Source organism: Bos javanicus, chromosome 7 (assembly GCF_032452875.1).
Source record: "Bos javanicus breed banteng chromosome 7, ARS-OSU_banteng_1.0, whole genome shotgun sequence".
Classification (NCBI taxonomy): domain Eukaryota; kingdom Metazoa; phylum Chordata; class Mammalia; order Artiodactyla; family Bovidae; genus Bos; species Bos javanicus.
Window position 1 is genome coordinate 22,153,319 of NC_083874.1, and position 24,402 is coordinate 22,177,720.

The 24,402-nt window shown below is 50.6% G+C and overlaps 1 protein-coding gene across 7 annotated transcripts in view; it reads left to right on the forward strand.

The window, feature by feature from the left end:
* The window catches only part of ACSL6 (acyl-CoA synthetase long chain family member 6), a 63,081-nt gene that overhangs the window by 20,827 nt on the left and 17,852 nt on the right, over positions 1 to 24,402 (forward strand). For 3 of the 7 annotated variants that reach the window (XM_061422858.1, XM_061422855.1, XM_061422860.1), the window contains 12 exons: positions 2,369 to 2,483; positions 3,158 to 3,222; positions 3,500 to 3,601; positions 4,113 to 4,212; positions 4,820 to 4,998; positions 5,945 to 5,977; positions 7,361 to 7,412; positions 15,873 to 15,946; positions 17,759 to 17,836; positions 21,469 to 21,603; positions 22,186 to 22,320; positions 23,429 to 23,524. In XM_061422858.1, coding sequence (XP_061278842.1) covers positions 2,369 to 2,483; positions 3,158 to 3,222; positions 3,500 to 3,601; positions 4,113 to 4,212; positions 4,820 to 4,998; positions 5,945 to 5,977; positions 7,361 to 7,412; positions 15,873 to 15,946; positions 17,759 to 17,836; positions 21,469 to 21,603; positions 22,186 to 22,320; positions 23,429 to 23,524 — 1,164 coding nt within the window. Of the gene's footprint in view, positions 1 to 2,368; positions 2,484 to 3,157; positions 3,223 to 3,499; positions 3,602 to 4,112; positions 4,213 to 4,819; positions 4,999 to 5,944; positions 5,978 to 7,360; positions 7,413 to 15,872; positions 15,947 to 17,624; positions 17,703 to 17,758; positions 17,837 to 21,468; positions 21,604 to 22,185; positions 22,321 to 23,428; positions 23,525 to 24,402 lie in introns of all 7 variants that reach the window. The other 4 variants (XM_061422854.1, XM_061422861.1, XM_061422856.1 and 1 more) reach the window with 3 other exon arrangements.

A 24,402-nucleotide genomic window follows, 5' to 3' on the forward strand; every position in this document is an offset into this window, starting at 1 on the left:
TGGTGTCATCTGCATATCTGAGGTTATTGATATTTCTCCCAGCAATCTTGATTCCAGCTTGTGTTTCTTCCAGTCCAGCGTTTCTCATGATGTATTCTGCATGTAAGTTAAATAAGCAGGGTGACAACATACAGCCTTGACATACTCCTTTTCCTATTTGGAACCAGTCTGTTGTTCCATGTCCAGTTCTAACTTTTGCTTCCTGACCTGCATACAGATTTCTCAAGAGGCAGGTCAGGTGGTCTGGTATTCCCATCTCTTAAAGAATTTTCCACAGTTTATTGTGATCCACACAGTCAAAGGCTTTGGCATAGTCAATAAAGCAGAAATAGATGTTTTTCTGGAACTCTCTTGATTTTTCCATGATCCAGCAGATGTTGGCAATTCGATCTCTGGTTCCTCTGCCTTTTCTAAAACCAGCTTGAACATCTGGAAGTTCACGGTTCACATATTGCTGAAGCCTGGCTTGGAGAATTTTGAGCATTACCTTACTAGCATGTGAGATTAGTGCAATTGTGCAGTAGTTTGAGCATTCTTTGGCATTGCCTTTCTTCGGGATTGGAATGAAAACTGACCTCTTCCAGTCCTGTGGCCACTGCTGAGTTTTCCAAATTTGCTGGCATATTGAGTGCAGCAATTTCACAGCATCATCTTTCAGGATTTGAAATAGCTCAACTGGAATTCCATCACCTCCACTAGCTTTGTTCATAGTGATGCTTTCTAAGGCCCACTTGACTTCACATTGCAGGATGTCTGGCTCTAGGTGAGTGATCACACCATCGTGATTATCTGGGTCATGAAGATCATGTCTCTTACCCTGGCTAAAAATCCTTCCCAGCTCCCCATTGCCCTCCACCTAAAGCTCAAGCACCTCGCCTTGACCTGCTGCCTCTCTGGACCCCTCCATTTACCACTCGGAGCGGCATGAGTTGCCTCCAGCCCCCAGGTGCCCTCCTGCCACAAGTGTTTGCCCTTGTTGCCTCTGGTGAGACTTCCAGTCCTTGTTCCTCATTCTGCCCAGTAAACCCCTTTGTATCCTTTAAAACCCAGCTCAGCAGCCATGCTCTAACACACCTGCCCATGCATACCCCTTCTGTCCCTGGACACAGTCTCTTGCTTCATCGTTTCTGTCCCCTCTGAGTGCTCACCAGGTCTGATTGTATCGGTGCCCAGATCCCCACGCAGGTCCTCCATGGGCCTGGTGCTCAGGAGGCACTGGCCAGACGGAACTGTCCACTGCAAAGCAGCTGAGTGCCGCCTGTGGTTCAGAGTCCGGCTGTTTGCTTTGTAGCTCTCACGCTGTTCCTCAGACTTGAGGTTCCAAGAGGTGGCGGACCATGGGCCAGCCCAGCACAGCCCAAATAGTGCTCAGAGAAGAGTTGGAGCAGTGATTCTGGAGAGTACTGGGCTTGGGTCCTGAGGAGAGGGGTGGCATGAGGAAGGGGAAGAGGCAGGAGAAGCCCAGCTCCTTTCCCAGCCCCCAGCACACGTGGCGTTTGCTGCCTTCCCACTCGATTCACCGAAGGTCCAGGCTGTTTCCTTCACAGCCTTCTAGGCCTCTTTTCCCGGGAAAGTACCTTCAGCGGGTTCTCAAACTAATCACACTGTTATGTGAGTGATGGATGACAGCCATGATTCTTAACCTACATGCATGGCAGCAACACCTTGGCGGGTTGATCCTGAAGCCTGACTCCAGCCAGCATCCACCACTCTATTGTATGAGTGAACCATGGGTGTGTATGCACAGTAACTAAGGATTATGGGCAGTTAGTGTATGCTCCGGAGAAGGCAATGGCACCCCACTCCAGTACTCTTGCCTGGAAAATCCCATGGATGGAGGAGCTTGGTAGACTGCAGTCCATGGGGTCGCTAGAAGTCGGACACGACTGAGTGATTTCCCTTTCACTTTTCACTTTCATGCATTGGAGGCAGAAATGGCAACCCAGTCCAGTGTTCTTGCCTGGAGAATCCCAGGGACGGGGGAGCCTGGTGGGCCGCCGTCTCTGGGGTCGCACAGAGTCAGACAGGACTGAAGCGACGCAGCAGCAGCAGCAGCAGCAGCAGTGTACACTGACCTGGTGTGTGGGTGCTGCGTGTGCGTGTGTAGACCACTATACTGGACCCATGGGCGTGAGCCGCCTGTTGGAGTGTGGGTATGTACAGGTCCAGTGTGTACAAGTCACGTGTCCATGAACGTGTGTAGAGGGTGTGTGTGTGCAGCCCAGGTGTGTGTAGGCCGTGCCTGTGAGTGTGCACAGAGCGCGTCCCGTTCCAGCCGTGTGGCCCACGTGTGCATCCACACTGTGCACGGCCCGGTGCCCTCTCCTGACACCCCCGGCTGCCTCTCCGTTCTGTGCTTGGCTCGTAGGACAGTGGTGGGGCCCGGCGATCCGTAATAGGGGACAGCCCGGAGCTGTTCACCCACTACTACGACGATGCCAGGACCATGTACGAGGTGTTCCACCGTGGGCTTAGGATCTCAGGTAAGAGGGGCCATGGGAGTATGGAAGGGTCGTGGCAGGGGTTGAGCAGGTGCAAGGGTGGGGTGAGTAAGCATGGTTCCAGGGGTGTGGAGGATGAGTCATTCCCAGGGTCAGGGGAGAGAAGCCATTCTTAGCCCTCCTGCCACCCAGTCACACAGGTAACTGCTAATGCGGTCAACGGCTAACCTCAGCTTTTGTCCAGCCCTGGAACCGCTGACCTTAAGCTGTCTCTTAGCGCATACTCCCTATCTCCCATTGGCAGCCCCTGGTGAGCCTTGAACTACCAGGCTACTAGCTGGCATGGTTCTGATCCCGACTTCCAGGATGTCTGGGTGAAGGGAGTTGTCACAGAGAGGCAAAGTGCCACCTCTGCCCAGGGGTCCCCGGGTCTCCGTGTCCTCCTGGGGCTGCATCACACAGGTCATGGTGGGAACTAATGGGCACTGTGTCGTTTCCCGTTCCTGGGCCTCCCTGGTCTCCCTGGGGAAATGCCATGCTTGTGTACTGTAGGCCTTCTTGCACTTCAGCAGGTTTAGGCAGGTGGGGAGCAGTTCACTTGGCTTGTGGACTGTCTCCCGGGGCGGGAGGTTCATCCAGGTGTCTACTGAGTGGGTGCAGGTGGTACTCCTACCCTGCCCTCCTCCCTGGCACAAGGTCTGCTTATCTCTCTGCAGGGAATGGACCCTGTCTTGGCTTCAGGAATCCCAAGCAGCCTTATCAGTGGCTGTCCTACCAGGAGGTGAGTAACAGAAGACAGCACCCACTCTGTCTACCCACACAGACCTGGCGCTTGGAATGAGGTGGGAGGGTGGGTTGGGGGCACCCTGGAGGGTCTCAGTTACTTTTTCTTTGTCTGGCCTGTCTGTCAAACTCCTGGCAGCAACCTTTCAAGATTTCCAACACACCTGAGTAGGGAGTTGGGGAGCTCCCTCAGACCATAGAAAGCCCACCTGCACCTCTCCCTTCCCTGTTGAAGAACCCTTGTTTTCCCATCATTTCTCTGTGTCTCTGTGCAGGTGGCCGACAGGGCTGAATTTCTAGGGTCTGGACTTCTCCAGCACAATTGTAAACCATGTACAGATCAGTTTATCGGCGTTTTTGCACAAAATAGACCAGAGGTGAGCATCAGCCTTAACTGGTTTTAGAGGCATCAGTGGAATACAGGATTGGATACCATAGAACAGCCCAGCTCCCATTGCCTGAAGGGACTGGGGCAAGAGGAAAAATGGAGATCCTTCATCCATGCCATCTCTCACTCCCTTGGCATTGCCCCTAATCGGGGTGGACATTTCAGCCAAGCTCCATCTACACCCCACCCAGCTGCACAAACAGCGACTCCCTGAGCCATGGGAGAGGAAGGACCTGGGGAAGAAGCCCATACAAACCCCGGAGGTGGGCTTGGGGTAATCTGGAGTCCGTGATTCCCTGGAGCACGCATGGACTAGAAGGCTGTGGGTGAGCAGGCACAGCCCATTAGCTGCATGGGTCCCTTGCCTTGTGCACAGGGCCAGAATAGAGCACTCTGGTCACAGGGCCCCAAGCAAGGGCCCTGGTTGCCTGGGCCTGAGGGCAGTGCAGCCCTGATATCTGCTCTGTACCCCCTGTCCCCCACCCCAATTCTCTCCACAGTGGATCATCGCAGAGCTTGCCTGTTACACATACTCTATGGTGGTGGTCCCTCTATATGACACCCTGGGCCCTGGGGCAGTCCGCTACATCATCAACACAGGTGAGCCCAGCTGCCCACTCCTGTCCCTGGTGGCCGGTCCCACTTCCCCTTCCCAGCCTTCAGCTTATGCTGATTGTCTGACACTAGTAAACACTTTGCTGCCATTCTCAGAGAACACTGGGGGCTTCCGTTTTGGCCCTTGAATTGGCTTCCTGAGTCCCCAGTTGGACTTTACCTGAAGGCTCCTTCCACACAGTAGGGCTGCCAAGAAGGAGCTGCTGCACCAGCCCCCCACATAGGCTGCCAACCCTCTGAGTTCCCTTCAGCTTAAGGCAGGTGTTGGGGGTGTGATCAGTATCTTAGACCAGGGATGATGGTAGCTGAACCTAGAGAAAAAGGAATGTTTGGAATCTACCCCAGGGAATCTCTTGAGGGTAGATTCCAAGCATTCCTTCTAAGAGATTTCCTGGTCTTCTGCCCTCGGCTTCGTCCAGGCTTTGGGCAGTTTTCCTCTGGAAACATGTCGCATGTGACCTGTTGTACGTGTTCATTTACACACAAGCTTGTCTTGTGGCAAACACAGCCCATTTTTCTACTACCTGGCACGTGCTGCCCGCAGTTACAGCCTGTGCCCGCACAGCCTGACTCTCCCTGACAACCCCTACAGCTGACATCAGCACCGTGATCGTGGATAAACCTCAGAAAGCTGTGGTTCTCCTGGAGCACGTGGAGAGGAAGGAGACGCCAGGGCTCAAGCTGATCATCCTCATGGAGCCATTCGAGGAGGCCCTGAAAGACAGAGGGCAAGAGTGCGGGGTGGTCATTAAGTCCATGCAGGATGTGGAGGTGAGGGTCTGCTTCTGGGCTGTTTCCTGGGCCACAGCTAGTTGACCCCTGAGCCAGAGCTGCTGGTTATCTGCCCATCTTATGACCCTGGGATGGATGTCTGAGGCCATCAGGATGTTTCATGTGCCAGGGTTCAAACAGGGGAGGCTTCCCAGGGGCTGGTACTGGGTAGTAGAGTTGGTCCCCCAGGCATCCTCTTTGGTATGAGCTCAGCTGGTTGGCACAGTTAATGTCACAGGCACCAGTAGGTGATGGTAGTGCCAGCTTGCCCCACAGCTTCTCCCACAGCCTCTGGAGTCTCCTCTTTTCCAGCTAACAGCTAGCCTGTCTGAGCCGGGGGACTGTAGTAAACTGGAGTCCTGAAGAGGTTCTTGTAGATGTCTCCCAGGCCACCAGCAACCAACAGAGCTGGTTTCCTTTGCATGGCCTCCCCAGAGACTTTGGGCTGGTGGCAGCCTGTGGCCTGCCAGGGTGACACAGGGCATGCTCCAGGGCCTCGCGCCTTACTCAGTAGCAGCTGACTGCCACTGTGCCCTAGAACCGTGGGCCTTCCAGTTCTCCACCTATTTCCCTGTGTGCTCTTGAATGCCTGTGCCCTGCCATGGTTTTAGGGGCCACACCTAAGCTGGAAGCCCCAATCTGCCCCTCCAGCCCTGACCACTTGGCAGGAGGCCCAGGCCACCTAGCCGCTCCGTCTTGATGTACCGTGCACCCCTCAGGCCATCTCCCCACTGTGCCTGTATACAGTGCTTAGCCTCTCCCTGGGCTGCAGACCCCTATGTGTGATGTGGGGTGGCCAGTGCCTGCGTGTGTATCTTTGTATTCCCTGGATTGGGAATCTTGGCCTCTGGGCTTGGTGCAGGATCGAGGCATATTGTGTTTATTTATTTATCTTTTTTTTGATTAGAATTTTTGAGCATTTAAAACCAATGTTTTCCTCTTTCAGGACTGTGGCCAGCAGAATCACTGTGATCCTGTGGTAAGCTCGTTTTTCAGCAGGTCTTGATTGAGCAAAATGGTGCCCAGGGCACATCCTTACGGACCTTCCTCACCATCCACAAGGCTTGGTAGAGAGGCCAGAGTAGCACCCCTGTGTTAATAAGCAACTGAGGAAATGTCCCCTTGGGTGCTGAGGACTTCTGTGAGTGAGGGTCCAGAGAGGGACCTGGAACAGCAGTCGGATGTTTGGGAGGGAGGAAAAAGGGCAGCCAATCCCTTGCGTCTCCAGTAACTTTTTCTTTGGGAGACCTGATGTTTTCCCTTTCCCTGTAGTGAGCTCTCCAGAGGATGAGATGGGCAGGAGCAGCAGCAGAGCCGGAAGTGGACGCCTTGCGGCCTCTGCTGTCTTTGCTCATCTTTGCTCTCTGAGCTTTTCTGTGTGTCATCCCCAAGTGATCCTGCCTGAGCTGGAGTCACCAGTGTGGGCCACTGCCCTCTGGGAGGGGCCGTGTGGGGACTTTCCGCTTTCTAACCAGGCCTCTTACCTCCAGCCCCCTCTGCAGCTCAGCTCTTCCCACTCACTTCCCACCCTGTGAGCCTTCGCATGCACAGGCAGCAGCAGGTCACATCCCTCTTCCCAGGGCCCTTACCTTCCCCATAGCCCCTGATGTGTTCCTACCTCCACACACTGTGCCACGCCCCCAGCCTTAGAGAACTCCTTTCTGACCCAGCAGCATGCCCTGTCTCTTGCACCTCTGTCTGTGCCCAGGCTGGTTTCCTCTCCCAGAATGCCCACTCTGACTTCATCTGGAGAGATGTGGCTTGTCCATCAGTCTCAACTCATGTCACCTCTTCTGGGACACCATCTTCTACATGCAAGTGGTCATGGTGGGCTCCTCGTGGTGACCCCAGGACTACATGCACAGGGCAAGGGCCAGATGCAGAGCAATCTCAGTGACAGAGTGGGCAGCTCAGCTCTGGGCTCCATGTTCTGTTCCCAAGCCTAAACCCAGACATTGGGGGAAATAGTGGGAAGAAAGGAGGAAATGGGTCACATGGCCTAGAAAGGTGAGATCTTTGACGAAGGCCTGTGTGTGGCCACTGCAGCACAATCCCCTTAGAATTCAACTCAGACACAAGTGGGGGAGGTGGCAGGAGCAAGTGTGAGGTGGGTGAGACAGATATGTGTCCATGCCTGGCTAGGTTTCCTTGGCTTTTCCTCCTCTTTCCTGGGGACTTGCCTGCTCACCTTTCTGATGACAGCATGCAGGGCCACACACATGTGCCAGCACATGCCTGCATCTCACACCACGCACACACACGTGAGGTGGGGCAGGGTGTGCACAGAGGGGCTGGCCGGGGAAGGGGTCCAGGCGGCCACACCGGCTGGGTCTCTAACACACTCCTCTTCTCACCTCTGTAGCCCCCGAAACCCAGTGACCTCTCCATTGTGTGTTTCACGAGTGGCACGACAGGTAAGTGAGGCTTCTAGCTCACCAGCCAGAGCCACCTGCTCCTTCCTGGCACCCTGGACAGGGCGACCGAGGGCTCTCTGGCACCCTCTGTGGGGCGGGCTGAGCCTTGTCCTGTGCCTGGCTCCAGACGCTGGCTCCTCCCTGCTGCTCCCAACGGCCAACACGAGGCAGCACGGGGCGGCTGGACGGTGTGGACTCGGGAGGACTAGGGTGGGGGCTACAAACTTCCCAGAGTGGGGACCAGAGGCAGTCTAGGCAGTGGGGTCACGCATGACTCTGAGGCAGGGCTCTCACCTCTCTGCTCCCTGCGCCTGCTTGGCCTTTGTGTCAGGGACTGGGGAAGGAGTGTGGAGTTTGGTGTCGGAGAGTCTGGTTTTGAGCCCCATCTCCACCACTTGCTGGAGGGGCACAGCATGGTCACTTAACCTCTCTGCCACCACTGTCCCCGGTTTCTCACCTGGGTGGTCAAAGGTGCCAAACAGGAGGTGGGAAAGATGTGTTAGAAGGCAGTGCAGATGATCTGTGCCTGGTGTGTTGTGGGCAAAAGTTTCAGGAAGAGGAAATGACGCACTCCATGCCTGGTGCTGGCAGAGGAGTATGTGCATCAGTGTTCGTGGGAACAGCCAAGGAAGTCTTCCTGAAGGAGGCAGGACGCACTTGAGGACCAGTTCCACAGGCATGGCATTTTGCGGTCTTCAGTGGCCTGTCCACCCTATCACTGTGCCCCTGAGACTTCAGCACAGCCTGCGAGGCAGGCGGGGTGGGGACTGTCCAAGGGAGCACCAGCGGCCAGTGGTGCCCTCTTCTCCCCCCTGCCCCTCCTGGTGCTCTTCTCACTGCTGCCTCTCTGCCTCATGTGATAACTCGGGAAGGGGCAGGAAGTTTCTAGCCTCTTCCCCAGACCTAGGACTGGCCTACTTTGCTGATATTTCTTGATGGGCAGTGAACTAGGGCTCCCACGCCTTCTCCAGATGCAGCCTCTAAGGCATTTGGCAGACCCTTGACCAGTCCCACAGGCAGGACTATCCTTGTGGGTGGCTCATGACAAGTATGACTTTATTGAATCAAAATGGATTTTGCCATTAACTCGTGTAGGTTTGGGGTTTCACCGATGGCTCAGTGGTAAAGTATCCGCCTGCAATGCAGGAGACCCAGGTTGGATCCCTGGGTCCGGAAGATCCTCTGGAGGAGGGCACGGCAACACACCCCAGTATTCTTGTCTGGATAATCCCCTGGACAGAGGAGCCTGGCAGGCTACACAGTCCATAGGGTTGCAAAGAGTCAGATGTGACTGAGACGACATAGCATGCACGCACGCAAGTGGGTGTGAGAATTTCCACCTTACTGCTAAACCCTGTCAGAAGGAAAATAGCACAGCCTCTGCTCCCCAGGAACTGATATCCAGAGCCAACCCAGAATTTAAAAATATGCCCTTCAGCTTTATGCTGCTGCTGCTGCTAAGTCACTTCAGTCGTGTCTGACTCTGTGCGACCCCATAGACAGCAGCCCGCCAGGCTCCCCCGTCCCTGGGATTCTCCAGGCAAGAACCCTGGAGTGGGTTGCCATTTCCTTCTCCAATGTATGAAAGTGAAAAGTGAAAGTGAAGTCGCTCAGGCGTGTCCAACTCTTAGCAACCCCATGGACTACAGCCTACCAGGCTCCTCCGCCCATGGGATTTTCCAGGCAAGAGTACTGGAGTGGGGTGCCATTGCTTTATTAAAGAGTTTCACAGTGTGAAATTTTGATAACCTGTCCCTCCACCCTGAATTTGGGAGCAGGTCACTACTCTGGCCTTTAACTTTGGATCCTTGCTGATTAAGAATGTGCTCGAGCTTCGAAGCACAGAATCACTTAGTCACAACTATGTGACTAAGTCACTTAGTCACAAAAATGAGTCACTTAGTCACAACTGCTGCCCCCTTGTATCTGGAAAAGAACTTCATGATGCAGAAACAGTGCTGTTGCCTAGCGGTGGAAGACAGGCCTGGTGTCCAGGGCTTTTTCAGACTATGGAATTGCAACTGGAAGCTGAGCCACCTGCCCAAGCTCTACATGGAGGAAACAGAGTACATGGAGCCTAGAAAACAGGTTGCGATTCGTTGCCCAAAGCTCCCACTCCAGAGTTGTGGTGGGTGCCAGAGTGGAGCTGGCAGGGGAGCAGGCCCCTTACCTGGTGTCACCCCACCTGGCCGCACACTTGGATTTCTGTGGCGTCAGCCTGAGCCTGAGCTGTGTCCCTGATGGCTCTCCTCTTGTCCGGCACACCACGGCTGAGGAGCCAGCTTCCCTTCCACGATAAGCATCTTGGCCTTGGCTTCGTCAAGAGCCACGTTGTTCTTTCAGTGAGGAAAGATGGAAAATACTGTCTGCACCTTACATTTGAAATCATGATTCTGGTGGAATCATTCTGGGAAGATTTTTCTGTTGGTGTGTGATAGAAACATCTTTGGAGATTCCCAGAATAAGCCAGTGCTTTGGAGCCACTAGTCAGGTCAAGAAGGCCCTGGAGGAGGTGAAAGCTTGAGGTTTGTCTGTCCTCAGGGATGGCTAATGGGTGGGCGTGTGGTTGGTCGTTCATTTCAGAATAAGTATTAGCTGGATGAAATCGAACTGCCTTTTCCAAATGAAAGATACTCTTGTATACTCTGTGGGTATAACGTAGCCTAATCTGGGGACTTGGGCCCCATGAACGATTGTGCAGATGTATCCTTATGGGTTCATGTACGCTGTCTTCCCAGAGAAGAAAATACAGTGGTCTTTTCAAACATGTCCTTGTTAGTCTGTGGGTCTTTAGCTGTCCTTTTCTGATGTCTATGGATTCATTCATTCAGCTCAGTTACCACTTTGCATCAGACCTGGTGTTAGACGCCAAGGACACAGGGATGGAGAAGACACTGCCCTGCCCTCATGAGCTCACAGCTCATGTCCCAAGGCAGTTCTCTGCCTTGAGGGCCTGCATCCCAGGGTGCGTGGAGTGGTAGGCCACCCAGAGGTCGGCACAGCAGGATGGAAAGGACTCCAGGTCTAAGCAGAGTCTTGAAGGACTGGTGGCTGGAGGAGAAGAGGGGGATGGAGAGGGAACAGCGTGTGCAGAGAGGACCAGCAGCAAGAAGGAAAATGTTTCTGTGAGGGAGAGAGGGGTCTGGTTGCAGGGGGGCAACACTGATAGGAGAGGAGTGATGGGGGGCAGAGTTCCAAATCAAAGCTGTGCAGAAGCAGCCCGAGAGGCCAGAGGAGGATAGAAGCGGCCAGCATGGTCGGGTGGCTCAGCTGTGCCCACGGGATGCTGCCGCAAGAGCGCCCGCTGGTGCCCGTGTGGTGGGGGCGGCGAGCCGTGGCTGTGTCACCAAAAGGCATGCTCCATAACGTTCCTAGCAACGCAAACTTGGGAAGTTGAAATCTGGAAACAACTAAAATGCCTGTCAGCAATAGGATGGTATATCTACACATAGGAAGTCATAACTCAAGTGAAAGAAAAAAAAAAGACACAAAATATCGTATGATTTCTTTTATATTAAATGACAAAGCACAGTAAAGGATTCTCTGGTCTCAGAAGTCAAGGATTGTGGTTGCCTCCTGGGATTCTGCTGCCGTGGAAAGCTGGTGATGTTCTGTTTCTTGATCTGGGCACTAGTTGGCTGGATAACTTGTACCCAGATAACTGGTACCTGGATAATTTTTTTCACTTTGAAAAGAATCTACTGAACTGTGTATGTATTTGGGCACTTTACCATATGTATGTTATATTGGAACAGAGTTTATTTTTAAAAAAAAAGATCAGCTGTGAAGGGATGACAGCGAACAGAGTGGCAGCTGGTGGAAGCCATGGGGTTGAGGGAAGGTGGAGTTTTTGTTGTTTTCCCGGAAATACTTAAAGGTGTTTTGAACAGTTGGGAGAATGCCACCAGAGACAGAGAAGGGGAGGTGAAGCTCAGTGGAGCAAAGCCCCCAAAGCTCTGCTTTGTGTCAGGGGAGAGAGCAGGCTTCTAAGTACTGTAGAGAGATACCTACCTTGGGGGGACGAAAGGAGGAAGAAAGGCTTCTGGGAGGCCAGGAGGCTGGGAGGCCTCCTCCATGGAGGAGTTAGGGTCCTGGCTGAGGGTGAGATGTGTCATGAACGGACCAGAGTCTAAGGGGGTGCCATGTGAGTCTCTGTGAGGAACACACGTCTCTGGGGCTGGAGACCGTGAGCCTCTGGGGTCACATTGTGGGAGGAATGGAAAAGGGGGGCAGCTGGATTGACTTGGTGGGGTTATCTGAGTGGGGTCCTCCAGGGGATGCCTGGGGACTGAAGGATTTGGCAGGAGAGTGGCTGGAGTGAGGGACCCTGGAGTCCAGCTTGGGAGGGAGGAGGGGCTGGGGAGCATTATGTGTCTGGAGTAATAGGAAAGGGTATCAGCATGCCAGGTTAGTTCTTAGTGGTGGCAGCGGGGCTGGGAGGCTGAGGAGAAGGTGGAGGCCCCAGAACTGAAGTATCCCCTCTATTCCAGCCGAGGATGCCCAGGGAAGCCTGTCATTTCATCTAGTGCATTAAGTGCCCACTGGCCCTACAGCTGTGCCTGCTCAGGGTGGGCTCTCTGGGCAAAGGCTCACCTTGACTTACGCTTTTTGCACCATCCCATTCACGATTTGTGTGACCACAGGCCTAAGATTACATCATGGCACTTGTGCTGTGCAGCTTTAGGGGAGTTTCTTAAGCTCTGTTAAGTCTCAGTTTCCTTGGGTAGGAAATGCATACATCTGATACCTGTAGCATAGACTTGTTCCAAGAAATAACTGAGCTACCATATATGAAATGCCTAGCACAGTGCCCACATTGGTTTTCAGTAATTGCCTGCTGTTACAGTGATTATTTGTATTCCTGCTAGTCCTCGAGTCTGATGTTTAAAAACATTGGTGGATGTGGGGTTGATGAATGTAAGACTCAATTCTTAAAAAGATTTGGGAACCTTTAGCAGGGAGATGAACACTCTTATCTGTATTATACAACTTCTAAAGCACTTCTGTCACTGGTATCTTTCGTAACCCACTTTTATGTGAAAGCAGAAAAAAAGAGCCAGAGGAGCCCCCAGCCAGAGGACCCAACACTGCTCCCAGTCCCTCTCCCATCCATTCCTAGAGGAGAGACCTTGAGCTCAGCTTCACCCCACAGCTGCTCCATCTCAGAACCAACATCCATCCAGGGCAGATCCTCATCCAGTGAAATGCCCTTCTGCTCACCAGCCATGGGTAGCCTACCCAGGAGCACTGGCTAAAGCCAAAATGCTGTTGGCAGAATCTGAAACTCAGAGAGTTTTCTTCCTTCAGCAGCTGGACAGAAAATGAAGTGCAAGGATGGCGAGTTGATAAGTACAAGGTGGGAAATGGGCCACAGGTCTCATTCTGCCAAGACGCGAGGGCCTGGATGCCCGCCTTGTCACTGACGTTGCACCAGGAAAGGAGAGAACCAGAGGACATGAGTTTGCAACTTTGATGGCACATAGGTCTAGCTGGGAATGCTTAGCCTGTTCCTCCACGTGAGCAAGTTGGAAACATTTCCGTATCACGTTTAAAACAAATGCTACCAGGGGTGTGTCCTTGTCCTGAATCAGAAGCAAGCAGAGCCTTTTCGAAGGCTCACCTCTCACCTCCCAACTCAGACCTGGGAGTCTTCTCCCAGGATTTGCTGCCAGTGTTTACCTCTCCTTTATCCTCTGGGGCCAGATCTCGAGTGGACTTGAGGAAATAATTTGAGGATTTCTTAAGGAATAATTTGAGCATTTTCTTAGAAATTCTGCAACTCACTAGAAGTTTGTAAAATTTCATTTATATCTACAAGAAAACATTTGTTTCTGAAAGCTGTAAGCTTTTCTTATCATGTTGAAGAGGAAAGGGGCACGTCCAACTACGTAGAATTGAATAAGTGCTACCACCGTGTGTATCCTGGCCTGCATTGAGTGGAGGCTTTTAGACGATTTTCATCAATGAAGACAAATTTCTCTTGAAATTCTCAAACTCTCCACTGAGATTACATTAGATGTGAGCAAGTTACCGAGTCTAGCAGGTCTAAAGCTGTGCAGCATAGTACCATATTTTGTGACAGTTCCGATTTCATACTTGGTATTTTGGGGGTGTTCCTTAGAAAAAAATCCAGAATTTATGACTCCACAGGTGAAAATTTCTAGATGATACTCTCAGAATTGTTTGTGGGCTGAGAGACTCTTCTGGGATTTGTACGTAAGAGACAATTCAGGGAAATTTCTTAATAAGGGCCTGGGTTTGAGGAAAGATGCTGGGATGAAAGAAAGAGAAGCAGTAAAACAAAGTGCATGGATCTTATTTTCAAAAGGAGGGTATTTTAACAGCCACCTATTAGAAAATAATGTTTTTTCAATCCTGTAACTTTCTATGTCCCCAAAATCACCTCTGTGATTTGCAATATGGATGTAGGTGCCTGATCACATGTTAAAACACACCACATCTTGGTCAGACAGAGGTGATGCCATTATTGACAAACAGGTCACCAATAGGGTGAGCCTCACAGGTTCTAATTATGAGAGCAACTTTGTTTTTGTTTGCATCTATTCTTTTACAATTGCTTGGTGGGGTAGCTCTTTGTCTGCCCCTGGATAAAACTTTTCTGATGCCTTTTCTGATCCCTCTCAGGTGAGTCCCATGGGCATTGTAAGTCACAAACTCGATCTTAATTCAGAATTACAAGTGTAGGTCCAAAATATGAATGTGTCCACTTCGTTGAGATTTCCCTACCCAGGCCAGGGCTGGCTGCAGGCTGGGTGGGAAAGGTGTGAGATCATGCCTTCCTACCTGGTGGTCCTCCCCTTCCTCCACTGGCTGATAAAGGTTTCTGCCCTCTCCCACCAGATGAAAGTAGGGAGGGAGAATGGTTTGGGGCAGATGTTTACAATTCAGTCTGTTGTTTCATGGACACTTTTAGGAGGTTTGTTAAAGCAGGCAGTGCCTGCCTTTGGTTGTCTGCTCCCTGCTTCACATGCGCTTATGTCTCTGGTATATACTTTACTGCCCCCTCTGATTTGAGGGCGGGTACTGGCCTTCGGGTAAGATTCCTCTTTAAGACACCATTCCCATCACCACCTGATGTACCTTCTGTAGACTCCGTGTTCAGTTTCTGGGATTTATTATCTGATTTTCAGCCACAGCCATCTTCACCTTTCTTATTGGGAACCCCGATCTTTAAGGAACATGATTGTGCTTTTCAAATAGCCTCATTAGGGCCTGAGTTAGCTTGGGTTTCAGACTGGAGTTGGGAGAGAGGACTCCTCATTCCTTCCCTTTTGATGAGCTGTAGGACTCAACAGCTCTCTGAAGAAATCCTCACAAATTCTCCTTCATTCATTCGTATTCTCTCTCTCTCTCTCTTACTGAAGTGAAATTCACATAGCCTAAAATTAACCTTTTTATAGTGAACAGTTCAGTGGCATTTACTGCAATACTCTCTTAACCTCAACTCAGCCCTTTTATTACCTCTTTTTTGGGTGAGGGTTGCAAAGTTAACATTTTGGTTTATTTGGTATTTTGGGGGTAAATTCTACACATGGTCTGACCCCTCACTTTTGGAGTTTAACAGATCATGTATCTCCTGCCTCAGTGGTAACTTGTAATTTAATATCTTTTGTACCTGGCTAGGTCCTCAGAACTTAGATAAGCCCCATTTTACAGGTTAGGAAACGGAGAAAGAGAAAACAACCTGCCAGTGTTGGGCTGCCATTGAGGGGCAAGGCCAGGACTCGAGCCTGGTCAGGTCTGTCCAGGAGCACCAGCAGCGTGTGTCTGCCCCGACAGGCCGTGCTAACCAGTGGCCTCCTCCACAGCCTGCTGTGTCTTCTGTCCCCACCTGGCCTCTGAGCCATGCTAGCAGCCCCTGGCTTCCTCAGGTGCAGCAGTGGAAGGTCGTGTCAAGACACAGCAAGAACATCCATGTCCTGTCTCTGCCAATGAGAAGATGGGAGGGCTCTCCCAGCAGTCCGGGCCTCCAGCCTGGCCTGGACTGGGGCCTTTCCAGGTGTCAGTTACAGTGAGGAAGTCCTCTGCCAGCACAGTTGGCAGCTGGAGACTGGAACAGCACAGGCCCAGAGAGCAGCATGGGTTACTGGGGATATGCCTAAGGAGACTGGGGGCCAAGAGCCTGTGCTCCCTGAGGAAGGCAGAAGGGAAGGTACCGGCCAGCCCATCAGGCCTCGAGGCACCCCCCCTGTGCAGCTGTGTCACCTGCCTTCTGTGGTATCAGGCAGTTGGGAGCCTCAAGGTGGGTGAGCTTCGAGCGTCTGCAGAATGGTGGTCCTTCCCAGCACTCATCTGTGTGGGACTCTGATGGTGGCTGTGGACGAAGGCCAGAGGTTTGCGTGGACAGCACTGGGCGTCTGGGACTGACAACTTGGGCGCTTTTCTCAAGGAGTGGCCGAGGAGCTTCCAACTAATTTCCTTCTTGCTCTCTCCTTTCAGGGAACCCAAAAGGTGCGATGCTCACCCATGGGAACGTGGTGGCTGATTTCTCAGGCTTTCTGAAAGTGACAGAGGTGAATAAAGTAGGCTCCAATGCAGGTTTACTCTCAAGGTCACCCTCAAGCCTCAGAGGCTTTTTTTTGTGCTTTCTTTTTTTTTCCCCTGATATAATCTAGGCTGCCTTTCCCAGGCAGAAGTTTCTGTTTTCATTAGAGCAATCCCACTTTCACAGATACTTCGAACCACAAATGCTGAAATGATCCATACCTGGTAAATATTCAGTTGATTTCTAATAGTGCTGAGATCCCAGAAAGAAAAAACATGGAAAACTGTTTTCCATTTTTAACTTCAAAAATTGAGATACCTGTGGTTTAATGTATGAAGTGAAGTCGCTCAGTCATGTCTGACTCTTTGCGACCCCATGGACTCTAGCCTACCAGGCTCCTTCGTCTGTGGGATTTTCCAGGCAAGAGTACTGGAGTGGGTAATGTATAACTTTATCTAAAAAGTAATCCTTGGTAACTTGTTTTTCCAAGTAAGTCAGGGTTTAATTCAATCATTTTGTGTTTAAGGACTACTAGAGTCTGAGAAACAACGGCAACTGCTAATTTATAAGGCTGTACTAAAAAAGGTAAATCTAAAATAAAAAAAGCTTGATATCTTGGCCTGACAAAAGCATGTTAGCATTTTTAACCAGCTAAGAAGGAAGGACCTTTTACCACAAGTGGTGAGTATCTGAATGTCCTACAGTTTCCTTAAGGAGGAAGGGACATACCTTTTCACATAAATTAAGCTTTTTCTCCACTGTAGAGAAAACCACTATCCATATTTATGCCAGATGGCATTATGGAGCATATGCCCAAATAGTAGGAAAGTTCCTACATCTTGGTAGGAAACTGAGGGATTTTTGGTAGCTGAGCCCAGGCCAGGAGCCATGAGCAAGTTTCCCAGGGCTTGTCCAGACTCGTCCGAAAGCCAGCCCAGGAGACTGAGGACCTCTGAAAAGGGGCAGAGAGCAGGGAAATCAGCCCAGGAGAGCTCGTCCCTGAGCAGAGCCTCTTGACCAGCGCAGCTCCTGTCCCTGAGGTCAGATCTGGCCCAGAGAGGGGGATCCTGCTCTGGCATCCCCTGTGAAGCCCTGTTCTCAGGCTGTGGCTTCTGAGGCCTGGCTCCACCCGCCACACCTCTGTCCCCAACCCTCATAGGCACAGACCTAGGGTTCTCTGGGCCCCTTTCTCCAAGAAGGACTGGAAAGTGCCAACAGGCTGAGACCCTCTGAATCCCTACCCAGGTGGCCCAGGGCTGCTGGTGAAGTGGGGCCAGAGGCAGCCCCTGCAGCTGTGGGGAGGGGGAGGTGCCTGAGGTGGCAGGAAGGCTGTGTGTGAGGTGCAGGCCCTCCCAGAGGAGACTCCCCTGCGCAGCTGACTCTGCTGGTTTATATGTGCTTCAACTGGCTCTTTGCTTCTGCAGATAACCTAGACCCACTGGCGCTTCGACCTAACACGCGGCTTCCTATGCTGCCCTTTCTCTCACTTTTCTTTCTGCACCTTCTGTCTTCCTCTCACCCCTCCCCCTTCTCACTTTTTCTCTCTGTCGTCTCTCCTCTGTCTCTTCTCCCTCCTCCCCCACCCAGCCCTCCCCCTCTTCCTTTTCGCCCCTCCAGGTCATTTTCTCTTTATTGTTTTATGACTCTCTTGTTGTCTTCCTGTCAGTGTTTCTTTCCTTTCTGTCTCCCATGCCCGGCACCTGCAGAAAGTGATCTTTCCGAGACAGGACGATGTGCTCATCTCCTTCCTGCCTTTGGCTCACATGTTTGAGAGAGTCATCCAGGTAAGACGCCCCCTGACTGACCGGGCCTTGCCTGGGCTCCTTCTGTTTTCTTACAGAGTCAGTGGGCTCCCACTTGTGCGGATGTACACATTTCCTATTTGCCTTTAGCACACATGTTTGAGCGAATGGTACAGGTAAGGCCCTGGCTTCAGGGAGGCACAGTCTGTGCCCTGAACCCGCAACCCTAGCAGGGTGTCACTTTGTCACTGGCAGCGTGAAATAGAACTAAACTGGCCTGTCTTTGGAAGGTGCCACAAGGGGTCAGAGGACCATGGCCCCTCCACCTATCTCTCTTGGGACCTGCCTGCCCCACCTGTGGACATCCCTTGGCTGAGAGAGGTCCCAGCTGATGCATCTGCTCAGCGAGCATTGCTTCTCTGCAAAAGTGCTTTATTGTTCAACCTCTGTGCAATGTGGCTCCGTTTATGCCCAACACACCTATATTTTGTAACTTCCATCACTCACAAACTCCTAAAACAGAAAGCAGTAAAGATAGTAAAGTTGGGGAATCAAACTCTCACAGCCCCTCAGGCTATAGATGGCACTGCCATCATGATTGAGCACTAGGACAGACCTCCTGGGGACAGAGAATGGAGGAATCCACATGAGGTTGTAGGGACAGAGAAACATCCGTGTATGTCACTTAAGGAACCAGCCTTGGCACACATTATCTCCTAGTCAGTCAGTCAGTTCAGTTGCTCAGTCATGTCTGACTTTTTGTGACCCCATGGACTGCAGCACGCCAGGCTTCCCTGTCCATCACGAACTCTCGGAGCTTGCTCAGACTTACATCCATTGAGTCAGTGATGCCATCCAACCATCTCATCCTCTTGTTGTCCCCTTCTCCTCCTGCCTTCAGTCTTTCCCAGCATCAGGGTCTTTTCTAATGAGTCAGCTCTTCACATCAGGTGGCCAAAGTATTGGAGCCTCAGCTTTAGCATCAGTCATTTCAGTGAATATTCAGGAGGACTGATTTCCTTGAGTTTGACTGGTTTGATCTCCTTGTAGTTCCAGGACTCTCAAGAGTCTTCTCCAACACCACAGTACAAAGGCATCAATTCTTCTGTGCTCAGCTTTCTTTATAGTCCAGTTCTCACATCCATACATGACTACTGGAAACACCACAGCTTTGACTAGAAGGACCTTTGTCGGCAAAGTAATGTCTCTGTTTTTTAATATGCTGTCTAGGTTGGTCATAACTTTTCTTCCAAGGAGCAAGCGTCTTTTAATTTCAAGGCTGCAATCCCCATCTGCAGTGATTTTGGAGCCCCCCAAAATAGTTTCTCACTGTTTCCATTGTTTCCCCATCTATTTGCCATGAAGTGATGGGACCGGATGCCATGATCTTAGTTTTCTGAATGTTGAGCTTTAAGCCAGCTTTGTCACTCTCCTTTCACTTTCCTCAAGAAGCTCTTCAGTTCCTCTTCACTTTCTGCCATAAGGGTGGTGTTATCTGCATATCTGAGGTTATTGATATTTCTCCCGGCAATCTTGATTCCAGCTTGTGCTTCATCCAGCCTAGCATTTCACATGATGTACTCTGCATATAAGTTAAATAAGCAGGGTGACAATATACAGCCTTGATGTACTCCTTTCCCAATCTGGAACCAGTCTGTTGTTCCATGTCCAGTTCTAACTGTTGCTTCTTGACCTGCATACAGATTTTTCAGGAGGCAGGTCAGGTGGTCTGGTATTCCCATCTCTTTCAGAATTTTCCACCATTTGTTGTGATCCACCCAGTCAAAGGCTTTGGCGTAGTCAATAAAGCAGACATAGATGTTTTTTCTGGAGCTCTCTTGCTTTTTCAATGATCCAGCGGATACTGGCAATTTGATCTCTGGTTCTCTGCCTTTTCTAAATTCAGCTTGAACATCTGGAAGTTCACGGTTCACGTACTGTTGAATCCTGGCTTGGAGAATTTTGAGCATTAGTTTGCTAGTCTGTGAGATGAGTACAATTGTGTGGTAGTTTGAACATCCTTTGGCATTGCCCTTCTTTGGGATTGGAATGAAAACTGACCTTTCTAGTCCTGTGGCCACTGCTGAGTTTTCCAAATTTGCTAGCATATTGAATCTAGCACTTTACAGCATCATCTTTTAGGATTTGAAATAGCCTAACTGGAATTCCATCACCTCCACTAATTTTGTTCATAGTGATGCTTCCTAAGGCCCACTTGAGTTTGCATTCCAGAATGTCTGGCTCTAGGTGAGTCATCACACAATCGTGGTTATCTGGGTCATGAATATCTTTTTTGTATAGTTCTTCTGTGTATTCTTGCCACCTCTTCTTAATATCTTCTGCTTCTGTTAGGTCCATACCATTTCGTCCTTTATTGTGCCCATCTTTGTGCGAAATGTTCCCTTGGTATCTCTAATTTTCTTGAAGAGATCTCTAGTCTTTCCCATTCTATTGTTTTCCTCTATTTCTTGGCATTGATCTCTGAGGAGGGCTTTCTTATTCTCCTTGCTATTCTTTGGAAATCTGCATTCAAATGGGTATAACTTTCCTTTTCTCCTTTGCTTTTAGCTTCTCTTCTTTTCTCAGCTATTTGTAAGGCCTCTGCATACAACCATTTTGCCTTTTTGTATTTCTTTTCCTTGGGAATGGTCTTGATCACTGCCTCCTGTACAATGTTATGAACCTCCATCTATAATTCTTCAGGCACTTTGTCTATCAGATCCAATCCCTTGAATCTATTTGTCACTTCTACTGTATAATTGTAAGGGATTTGATTTAGGTCTTACCTGAAAGGTCTAGTGGTTTTCCTTATTTTCTTCAATTTAAGTCTGAATTTTGCAATAAGGAGTTCATGGTCTGAGCCACAGTCAGCACCCAGTCTTGTTTTTGCTGACTGTATAGAGCTTCTCCATCTTTGGCTGCAAGAAATATAATCTGTCTGATTTTGATATTGACCATCTGGTGATGTCCATGTTGTCTCTTGTGTTGTTGGAAGAGGGTGTTTGCTGTGACCAGTGTGTTCTTTTGGCAAAACTCGGTTAGCCTTTGCCCTACTTCTGGGTGCAGCAGAAGCATTATCTCCTAAGCCTCTGCCATTTGGCCTTGGGGGAGATCTGGTCTACTAGGGAGGGCTTTCCAGCATTTCAGACCTGGATTCCAGCACCAGCAATTATCACTTGTGACTCTGAGCAAATCCCTTTACCTCTGAGGCCTTTGCATTCCTCCTCTGTCAAACTGATAAGAATTCTGTCTCCCTTACATAATTGCTATGAATACGAAAGAAAGGAGCCCTTGGCATGTTCCTAGTCCCATTAGCAACCAGCCAGGCTCCACCTTGGCCTCCCTTGGCCAACAACATCAGCAGCATCCCCAGTACTCGTGGGCACTGCATAGCCTTCCAGAGTTGCTGAGTTGTCCCTGGGGAAGCGCGCAGGCATTCTGAGATCTGGAGCAGACACACTGATGAGGTAGTACAGCTCAGGGACGGAGGCCGCTGTCCAGGCTCTGGGAGTGAGCACGAAGGGGCAGCCACCAGTGAGTGTGGCTGCGCTGGCATCCCCCAAAGGCTCAGGATTCCACCCTGTCTCCTGCTTCGCTTCATGTCTGAGTGGGACTTAGCGGGGAGTGGGGAGCTGTGGAGGGCGATATGTCACCTTGGATGGCTTTCTTCAGTGTCCTATGGCAGCAGCCAGAGCTGGCTTTGGGGGTCACAGGTGCCTCCGTATGGGGCAGAGCTTTGGACAGCTCTGGACTGCTCCCAGGAGTGACCGCCCTGAGGGACTCCTTTCTTCCTGTCCTCTTCCGCCAGTCCGTCGTCTACTGCCACGGAGGGCGCGTTGGCTTCTTCCAGGGAGACATCCGCCTCCTCTCAGATGACATGAAGGCCCTGCACCCCACCATCTTCCCAGTGGTCCCCCGGCTGCTGAACCGCATGTACGACAAGGTGAGCCTCGCGGGGAGTCTCTGCTTGTTCGGATGGAGGCTGGAGCCCCAGGCAGACTTTCTACACCTCCAGCCCCAGGTCCTGAAAGTCGCCTCCTCTCATATTTCCTGACTCCCACCCGCTCTTCTGTTTGCTTCCTGCTGTCCAAAACCCTGGTTGGGAGATTTTGAGGGGAAGGAAGCTTCTTTCTCAGCTGTGTGCCTGGGCCTTGGTAGTGTTAACCTTCAACTGGATGTCACACATTTAGTGAAGCTCCTGCTTCTCTGGAGGCTCAGTTGGTAAAGTGTCTGCCTGCAATGCCGGAGACATGTGTTCAATCCCTGGGTTGTGAAGATCCCCTGGAGAAGGGAATGGCAACCCACTCCAGTATTCTTGCCTGGAGAATTCCATGATAGAGGAGCCTGGTGGGCTACAGTCCACAGGGTCACAAAGAGGCGGACATGACTAAGTAATTAATACTTTCACGTGCAGGGGCAAAAATAGTGTGGCTTCTCTGCTGACCAGTCTGAGCTTTCTTCCTGAGAGTATGTCTCGAGGTAGGGTATGTGGTCCTTACAGCTGTTCCCAACTTCTGTTCTTCAGATCTTCAGCCAGGCAGACACCCCATTAAAGCGCTGGCTCCTGGAATTTGCAGCAAAGCGTAAGCAGGCCGAGGTCCGGAGTGGAATCATCAGGAATGATAGTATCTGGGATGAACTCTTCTTTCATAAGATTCAGGTGAGAAAGTGAACAAGTGATGGTGGAGTGGCACCCAGGTATCCAGTGGGTGACCTTATAGAAGAACTGGAGAGTTCTATCCCAGTGGCATGGCATGTAATCTTATAAAACAGTAACTTAATTGCCAATGAAATCAAAGCTTAAGCTGCCATTGAAATTTTAAAGGACTCATTTTCGTTCTTTGGAGATGTGTTATATTTGCCTGAGGCAACCAGCAAGAATTCTTGGTGTGAATTCTTGGAAAGTGAGTTCCTCGACCTCTGTAGGCAGTAGGACAACTTTGCCCGTGGGTAGTCGGGCTCACCAGGGAACTCCTGGGACCTGAGGATTCTCTCGCCCCCTCCCTGTAACCTTGGTCACGGTGCCTTTCCAAGCAGCACAAGGCTCTAGCATGATGACCAAGAATCTTCCTTTCCCTCCCTGTTTCCCATCCCTTCAGCTTCTCCCAAACCAAGCCGTATATGAACTACTCATTCCTGTATCCCCACTAAAGTTGTAAAGCTCTGCATCACACAAAGAATTTGTAGTTAATTAGAGGAGTGAGCATTACTCATTTTTCCTTCTACTCTATTTTTAGCTATGAAAATGAATATTTAAAATCTCTTGGCTCAACTTACAGAAACAAAGTGCTTAAAAAATTTATTGTCTTCTGCCGTGCACAGGTGAATAGCTCATGGCATTGATTTAGAAATGAACTAAAAGGCCATGCTATTAAGGTGTAAGTGGGAAGAAATTGTCCTAAGTAATTGTTGTGGATGCTTGCAAACAATGAGAGAGTGAGGGAACAGCTGTGTATTTTAAGAAAGGGAGAATCAAAATTACAGAATGCCACGCAGATTAATGGCTTATGTCTCAAAATACATAAAAGAGTTAGCCAGCCATACCGTGGCTTGGGTTGCAAAGCCATTTGGATTGATTCATTTGGAAGGAGAAGGGCCTTCCTCACCTCAGCTCTTGGGTTGTACAGCTTCAGGCTGCCTCTCTGATCCCAACCTCAGCGTCCAGGTTAGGGTGCAACTGTGGTGTGTTTTCGTTGAGTGAGACCCAGGTGAGCTGCACGTCACCTGCAGCAGCATAGACTCTGGCACGTTTTTCTCTCTCCCCACAGGCCAGTCTCGGTGGGTGCGTGAGGATGATTGTTACTGGAGCAGCCCCCGCATCACCAACAGTCCTGGGATTCCTCCGGGCAGCTCTGGGCTGCCAGGTATTGATTGCCTTTCTGTGGCCTTCACTGGGGGCAGTGGGGTGTACATTAGGACAGGGCAGGGAACCCATTGATCCCTCTTCTGTATAGAGAAATATCCTAGGGGCAAGATTTTTGTGGGGTAAAAGCCCCTGCTTTGAAGATGTAAAAAGCCTAAGGGTCACTGAAAGCCAAGAAAGCTTTGTGACATTGTAGAAAGCCTAGGCGTGTATCCACTCTGGGAGAAAACCACATGGATCATCAATGTGCTGGAGAATCTGTCCCACACCTGTACTGGCATCTCTGCATTCTCCAGCCTGCAGACTGTCCCCCAGCCCAGAGAAGGAGCGTCGGGGAGGGGGATGAAAGTTCATTTGTGTGCTTTTATTTGACTGGGTAGATTTTGTCATTGCTAAAAAAAATCCATTCCTTTATTTATCCATTCAATTAATGTTTATTGAGTTCCTACTTATGCAAACTGCTGCTGCTGCTAAGTCGCTTCAGTCGTGTCCGACTCTGTGCGACCCCATAGATGGCAGCCCACCAGGCTCCCCCGTCCCTGGGATTCTCCAGGCAAGAACCCTGGAGTGGGTTGCCGTTTCCTTCTCCAATGCATGAAAGTGAAAAGTGAAAGTGAAGTTGCTCAGTCGTGTCCGACTCTTAGTGACCTCATGGACTGCAGTCTCCCAGGCTCCTCCATCCATGGGACTTTCCCGGCAAGAGTACTAGAGTGGGGTGCTATTGCCTTCTCCAGACTTATGCAGACTATATAGTAACATAGTTGTGACTGGTGGGTTTTCAGTAAAGTAGGCACATCTATTTCATAAATATGCAAGCTTAAAATTTTATGCTTTGGAAGCCGTGGGCTTCTTGAGACTTCCCTGGCAGTCCTGTGTTTA